Here is an 8,131-nt window from a genome sequence, read left to right on the forward strand (position 1 = left end):
AATTCTCATACAATATAAACTCTCTGAGAAGGTTCACATTACCAGAAGAAAATTCTGAACAAATGCAGCTATCAGCCTATCATAGAACATTGTACACAGTTCTACATTCATACATGGACCAGTTGGACAAATGTTGCAGAATTGTAGATCTCATCATCCCAAATACTGGCCATGATGGCTGAGGTTGATGGGAGTCCAATAACACCAGGAGGGCCACAGGTTCTCCACAACTGCCCTGTGGCCTCATCCCAAGGCCTAGCTCTTCTGGATATATATTCTTGTTCAGTATTAGACTAAGCCCAGGTGTTGCTCCTGACTCCTGATACTAAGGATCCTGTGAGAGATGCCACTTGATAAACATGTTTTCTTCAGATGTTCTGCCTGAGAGCAGAATACTCTCAGGAGTTAATTGTGAACTCTATAATTATCTTAAATTATGGTGAGCCTGTTTCTTGCCAAAGATAACATGGGTTTTCAGTCACCACCATTACAATAAGTAATCAAAATAAAAAATGGATATAAAATGTTCTTGTGGCATTCAGGGCTTGGGGGGGAAAGACTGTGTTGAAGCAGAACAGCTGCATTTTAAAGGTCATAATCATAAGCATCACCATTGACCAGCAGAGTCAGAAAAGACTGGGACTGGGTTGCTCTAAATGGGCTGATGTCGTATAGTGATGAATTAGATTGGAACAGTGGATTTTGATTTAGTCTGAAAGGGTTCATCTGTACAGTTGCAATGCTGTTTTTGTTTCTGGCGCTACTGTGGTTGTGGTTAGTTCATCTTTCCTTTCATGAGTGCAAAGCACACTCCATTCCTTGCAGCATGAGTGATCCCATCCAGATCCCACATGAGTATTACCAGCAAGGTGACCTCACCATTGGTGGCATCTCTTCTCAGTTCTTCTCCTTCTTTGACTTTATAGACTTCAAGCAACACCCCAATTTAATGTTTATTGGGGATCCTGTGTAAGGAACTTCTTTGCATGTTACTTATTAAATGTCTATGGGGCAGGGTAAAATAATATTATAGGTAGATAATGAAAATGATGACATTTGGTGAGATCTAATTATTTCAAAAGGTCTGCTCTGAGTATGACTAATTTTGAATATCACCCAGATTTTTGTTTTGCTGCCCATGTGAGTTGAGAGAATTTCAATATTGTCCACTTACCATAAATTCGCTGACATCCCTAGGCAAAAGAAAGGCATCTATAAAGTATAGGATAGAAACACAGATTCTGTTATTTCAATCAGAAATTCTGGAGTTAGAAAACAGGTCTCTTATACCTAACCAGCATTACAGTCCCCTGTTTGTCTATGTAGTGATTTCATTTTCACATAGAAAATAATGCAATTATCCATAATATTTCTTTTTAAAAACCCTAGAATTTACAAGGTATTTACTCAAGAAGACACACATTGCTCTTTACTGCCCATAGAAGCAACCACTGTTGCTCTCTGTTTGCTTCCTTTCATCCAAGCAGCTCACAGTATTCAGCGATAATTAAAATCTCCCAGCTATTTCTGGCTCAGTGTCTTCACATTTTTGAAGCCGAGTGGGCATGATGTACTGGATGTCAGGACAAAAGCAAGTGGACTGAACAAGTAGTTTATGAGGTCTAGAATATTGATGTAACATAGCTTACCAGTATGTTCTGATTGCAGTGTAGTGACAAAAAACTACCAGCATGTCCTGGCCTTGGTATTTGCAATGAAGGAGATCAATGAGAATCCCAGGATTTTGCCAAATGTTACATTGGGATTTCATATCTATGACAGCTACTTCAATGAAAAGTTGACATTTCAAACAACTCTGAACCTTCTTTTTAGCCAGAAAAGGACAATCCCCAACTACAAGTGTGGCACACAGAAGAATCTGATAGCAGTCATTGGGGGACTTGACTCTAAAACCACTCTTTACATGGCCACCAGCTTAAGCATCTACAAGATTCCTCAGGTAGCATATGCATGTGAGGCAGGTGGATTTTTACAGAAATTGCATAAAGAAAAAGTGCTTTAGAGAAAAGGTGAGATGCATCTGTTGTGCATTCTGATGAGCTAGAAACTGCAAGTGGAGAGAGTGGGGAATAGGAGCAACCATGCCTATGCTTGCTCAGTCCCTATGATGTAACATACGGAGTCAAGTGTGAGTACCCATCATATCATGTTTTGGAATAACATCAAGTAATGGTGATAAACCAGTTCTAAAATAAAGTACTTAATAAGTATTTCTGCATTATATTATCTCTCAAAGTACACTTAATTTCAGTAATGCATTTGCTTATGCTTAGATCTCTTATTACTTGTTTGGTCCTTCAAGTGCTGAAACCCACTTCCCGTTCCTATACCGAATTGTTCCAAATGAAGAGAATCAGTACCAAGGAATCGTTCACCTCCTTTTGCATTTCCAGTGGACATGGGTTGGGATTGTCATGCTGGAGGATGATAGAGGAGAGAATTTTCTGCAGATCTTGATGCCAATGCTTTCAGAGAGTGGCATCTGTACTGCATTCATTGACAGAATGCCATTGCTGACAGACTTCTCTGAAATAATTCCTGAGCATGAAAAGACAGTAAATAAACTACAACTTGTTAACAACAACACAGTAAAAACACTTATTCTATTTGCAGAGACGCAGTTCTCATTGTTTTTTATATTCTTGATGTACCAAGTAGAGACAGATGATAAGACAAATGTGACTATAGGCAAAGTGTGGATTATGACAGCCCAATGGGATTTCCCAGCCATAGAGTTTCACAAAAGATTTGACAGAGAAGTCTTCCAGGGAGCTCTGTCTTTTGCAGTTCACACCAATGTGGTGCAGGAATTTGACAGTTTCCTTCTGACAGTAAATCCTTACTCACAGCATGGCGACAATTTTATCAGGGACTTTTGGGAGCAGGCTTTCAGCTGTTTATTTATAGATCCATCTGTGGTTGGAGAGAGCACTGGTGCCTGCACTGGGAAGGAGAAGCTGGAAAGCCTTCCTGGGCCATTTTTTGAAATGAGCATGACTCCGCAAAGCTACAGTATATACAATGCTGTCTATGCCATAGCTCATGCTTTAGATGCCATGGACTCCTGGAATCAAGTGCACACAGCAGTGACAGCTGTTCGAAATCCACATCCATACCAGGTACAACTTCAGAATCCAAACGTCTCTACAGACATGAACATAATGTTTCTACTAACAGTATGTTCAACTATGTGAGAAGTAACCATTGTAGAGAACATTTACACCTCTAGTGCAAATTTCACAGCTAGTTTTCTCTTCCTTAGAAATCTATCCACTTTCCTTCTTGTCAAGGAGTTCAATACTGTATCTACACCAATTTCTACCTAGCCAAACTTTTCTTAATTCTGGAGACTAGGGGTCATAGGCACCAACTCCTTAGGGATGAGGTGTTTTCAGCTCACTCAATAGTGTTTAGCAGAAGTCTTAGCACCCACCAATATTGGCCAGGTCATTTTGCATAGGCTTGCCCAGGAATTCCTCTGCAGCTTGTATTCCCTTCATATCCCAAATGATCAATATCCTATCATCTGTTATTTTCTAGGGCTTAGGGCAGTTCCCACACCAGTCTTATGAAATATGCTCCCTTTATCCAGTCCCGGTCAGCAATCTGGCTGCAGCTCTTTGTACTAGTTAAAGTTTCTGAGCACTTTTCAAAATCAGCTTTATTGCATTTAGGTGGAAAGGAAAAATAGACCTTGGTGTCATCAGGACAGTGATGTTTTGTAAAGAAAAAAAGAGCTTTTATCTCTTTGATTATAGCTTCACCATTTCTTGAGGAGAATCTCATTTAACAACAGTGCTGGGGACCTGGTGTCTTTGAATGAGAAAGGTGAACTGGAAAGTGGACTTGATATTATAAATTGGGTTACTTTCCCTAACAAATCCTTTTCAAGGGTAAAAGTGGGAAGGATGGATCCATGGACCTTAACTGACAGAGAATTCACGATCAATGAAGATGTCATCACATGGCACAGCATGTTTAATCAGGTAGATTTTGATTGGGATTGTGCATGTTGGATCTACGTACAAAAACATCAGTCATGGTGGTTCCAGTATGAATGCTAGATTATTTCTTTAGTTGATAGATCTTTGTCTTCAAGGCAGTTGACAAATCTTTTTTAAACAGGTATTCCACATATTAAATCTCCAGATCTTAGAAGAAAGAAAGCTCCTGCTTCAGAGTTCACCCTCACAGACAGAAAGCTACTCATATGGACACAATACTATAGCAAAATCTTCTAGGATTACTGGAGTTATGATACAGTGGAGGTTAACTGAGGTGGGAGGTTAACTGAGTCACTGGAGACAAGAAGGAAATTGTAAGAATACTCATTTTAATATGAGAATGTGATAGACAATCTGATTAGTCAATCAAAAGGGTCATGTGACTCAAATATATTGTAGTTTTTTTCTCCTCTGCCAAGCTCAGGCTGACTCATCCAGCAACAGGTCTGCTCTTGAATGGAGTTTGGATCTGGGAGCCCACTGCACCCAGCCCAGTGGGGCTTGAGAATGGGAGCAGAGCTGCGACTGGGAGTAGGCAGCTCCCTTGTGGGCCAGAGCCAGGCTTCAATGAAGGCGTCTGTCATGGGGGTGCCTGGTCACACCCCCTCCAAAAAATGTGCCTGCCCCCACTGCCACGCCATGCCACGCCACTGGTTGAAGAGTTACAGTGCAGTATGCCTCTGGATCCTGCTTGCAGGATTCTCATGGACACCTGGTTGGCCAGTGTGAGAACAAGATGTTGGATTTGATCCAGCAAGGTTCTTCTTCTGTTCCTATGCCCCAGTGTCATTGATTCTATTCATATTGATCCAGAGCAGTCCCCAACATACAGTTAGCAGAGTAAAATCTTAAACATGTTGCAGGATTCCTCAAAAATAGACCAGAGGCAATTAGCTTCCTCCAGCAGAACTTTACTACTATTGAAAGGTAAACGGTGGAAGTCTTTTTTTCTTTTCCCCCCTTTCCCCCCCCTTTTCTGTTTTTTCTTTTCTTTCAAAAGAAACAATTTATTTAAGGTAGATAAGGACAAGATGAAATTATACAACTGAATATAAATATAGATGGGAAACGGCTATGTATTGTGAGTACTTATCTACTTTTAAAAATTTTCACATATGATTTTTCCTTTTACTTCTTTATTCTTTCTTTGTTCCTTTTTTCTTTTTTCCGACATCTTACATTTCATTTCACTGTGTTATCATGAATAGCATTTTATAGAGGTATAAATAACTGTAAATATGAAAAGAGACAAAATATTCTCTAATTCCTTTTCCTTGGATAGATGTATTTTCTTTTTCTTTTGTATTTTCTTTTGTTGTGAATATGTATGTATTTTAATTTGTACTGAATAAAAAAATTTTAAAAATTATTTAAAAAGGTCACAAATCCGATATCTTCAGGATCGGCACAGTCCATAGGAAATCCAGTTATAGTAAAAAAAACAAACAAAATTAGCTTGAACTCACAATAACTCACAATAAATCTAAAACCTTAGCACTTAAACATACTATGTACAGAACACCACACCAGAAGGAAAGAGAGGCAGAAAGTGGAAACCAGGCTCCTCCTGGCCTATTATTATAGTCAGCATGACCTTGAGTGAAAGAGATAGCAGAACCAGTTTAAACCAGCTGTTCAGCTTCTCTGAAGGAATAACCCAAATATCAGGAACCTTCTGCTTGTTTCTAGGCAGAATAGAAACTTGCTTGTTAGCTAGAAACTTCCAGCTTGCACCAGCTTGTATCACACAGCTTCCAGAACCCTCTTGAATTAATTAGAATAGAAAAGATCTTTACACATTAGATCAAGACTTTTTGCATCAAAAAAATGCAAACTGACACATAGAAAGTATGCAAACTGACACATAGAAATATGAAAATATTTTATATACAGAATGTTCCTTTTTTCTGATGCCATTAGTTTTTGTGGGAATAGCATTTACAAAGCATGGAGTAAACATTTCCTGCCTTGCATTTGTGGACAGATGCATCCCCGCTCTGTGTGTAATGACAACTGCCGTCCAGGTTCTGTTAGGAAAAAGAAGGAGGGGGAGCCATTCTGTTGCTATGATTGTGACGCATGTCCCAAAGGAAAGATTTCTAAACAAACAGGTAGGTGTCTACCATCAGATTGACTCAGTTAAATTTGTAGAGTAGAAAGTTTCCTATATGGTAATATTAACCGTTGTGTTTAAAGATGGGACTATTATATGCATAATAGGACATATTGTCATAAACTATTCAATTGGTGTGGAGATACCAGCGGATCAGAAAAAAAACTTTTTGTGTATGCAACAACTGCTGCCAGGATGCTGCTAGCCCAGAGATGGAAAGAAGATACAGTTCCAACCAAGAAAGAGTGGCAGATAAAACTAATAGACTATGCCGAAATGGCAAAACTCACAGGAAGAATTAGAAACAAGGAAGAGCTAACTTTTAATAAAGAATGGGGAAAGTATATAAGTTATTTGAAAAATTATTGTAAACAACTAAATTCATTAGTAGGATTGATGTAAAACCTGTAGTTTAAAAAATGAAATAAGAAATAATCAAGGATTAGTAAAAACTGGAATTATAAAGGAGATGCGGGGGAAATAGTTATAACATAAGCATCCACAAAGGGGAAGGGGGGGGGGAGTCAACGGGATATGTGTTTTGCTTTGTTTTCTTTTTTCTTATTTGATGTTTGTAAAATTAGCAAAACTCTTTCTGTGGGATTGTGCAAATTGCTTTCCCATAATTCCAGCGAGGAAAGTCAGATTCATACGTATTTGTTTGGGAGATGGATAAATCACTGTTCCTTTCTGCTCCAGAAATGGACAATTGTATCAAATGTCCAGAAGATCAGTATCCAAATGGAGACCAAGATGGATGCCTTCCCAAGGTTTTGCATTTTCTGTCATATGATGATGCTTTAAGCATCAATTTAATTTTCATGGCACTTTCATTTTCTGTCATCACTGCTTTGGTATTAGGGATATTCATTAAACACCACAACAGTCCCATTGTCAAAGCCAATAATCGGGGTCTAACCTACACTCTGCTTATTGCCCTCCTGCTGTGCTTCCTCTGCTCCTTGCTCTTCATTGGCCAGCCTCAAAAAATAACTTGCCTTCTACGACAAACTGTTTTCGGTCTCATCTTCACCGTGGCTGTTTCTTCCGTGTTGGCAAAAACCATCACGGTGATTTTGGCGTTCATGGCCACACGACCAGGATCCAGGATGAGAAACTGGGTGGGGAAAAGAATGGCAGCTTCAATTGTTTTCTCCTGCACTGCCATTCAAGGGGTTCTTTGCACTGTGTGGCTCCTTACTGCTCCTCCATTCCCACATTTGGACATGGACTCTTTGGCTAAAGAAATCGTGGTTGAATGTAATGAAGGGTCTGTCCCTATGTTTTATTCTGTGCTTGTATACCTGGGATTTCTAGCTCTTGTCAGCTTTGTTGTAGCTTTTCTTGCTAGGGAATTGCCCAGTACTTTTAATGAAGCCAAGTTCATCACTTTCAGCATGTTAGTGTTTTGCAGTGTGTGGGTCTCTTTTGTGCCAACTTACCTGAGCACAAAGGGAAAATACACGGTGGCTGTGGAGATCTTCTCTATCTTAGCCTCTAGTGCTGGTTTACTGGGTTGTATATTTGCCCCAAAATGTTATATAATTGCCCTGAGGCCTGAGCTAAACTGCAAGGAACATATAACAAGGAGAAATAACTAAGGATTCAAAACTTAGATAGTGTTCTTCACTGTTGTTGCCTTTATGATGTCATTTGATTGTTGGAAATAAAATGGTGAAAAAGAGATGAGCATACATTTGCTTCAAATAGTCAGAGATGGCCTCATGTATAATATTGGCAGACTACCTTTGTGTGAGGTGGGACGCGGGTGGCACTGTGGGTAAAACCTCAGTGCCTAGGACTTGCTGATCGTATGGTTGGCGGTTCGAATCCCCGCGGCGGGGTGAGCTCCCGTCGTTCGGTCCCAGCTCCTGCCCACCTAGCAGTTCGAAAGCACTCTTAAGTGCAAGTAGATAAATAGGTATCGCTTTATAGCGGGAAGGTAAACGGCGTTTCCGTGTGCTGTGCTGGCGCTGGCTTGCCAGCTGCAGCT

General features: G+C 39.8%; 1 protein-coding gene across 1 annotated transcript; it reads left to right on the forward strand.

The window, feature by feature from the left end:
* Nucleotides 1-826: 826 nt before the first annotated feature.
* On the forward strand, nt 827-7,739 carry LOC309516554 (vomeronasal type-2 receptor 26-like; the record flags this gene model as incomplete). The annotated part of the gene is made up of 6 exons (XM_082195317.1): nt 827-969; nt 1,669-1,960; nt 2,295-3,140; nt 3,780-4,007; nt 6,010-6,136; nt 6,838-7,739. The coding sequence occupies 6 exons, from the start codon at nt 827-829 to the stop codon at nt 7,737-7,739; spliced, it is 2,538 nt and encodes an 845-aa protein (XP_082051443.1).
* Between the last annotated feature and the right edge of the window lie 392 nt (nt 7,740-8,131).

Source organism: Podarcis vaucheri (assembly GCF_965113315.1).
Source record: "Podarcis vaucheri genome assembly, chromosome: 13".
In the NCBI taxonomy this organism is placed as follows: Eukaryota; Metazoa; Chordata; class Lepidosauria; order Squamata; family Lacertidae; genus Podarcis; species Podarcis vaucheri.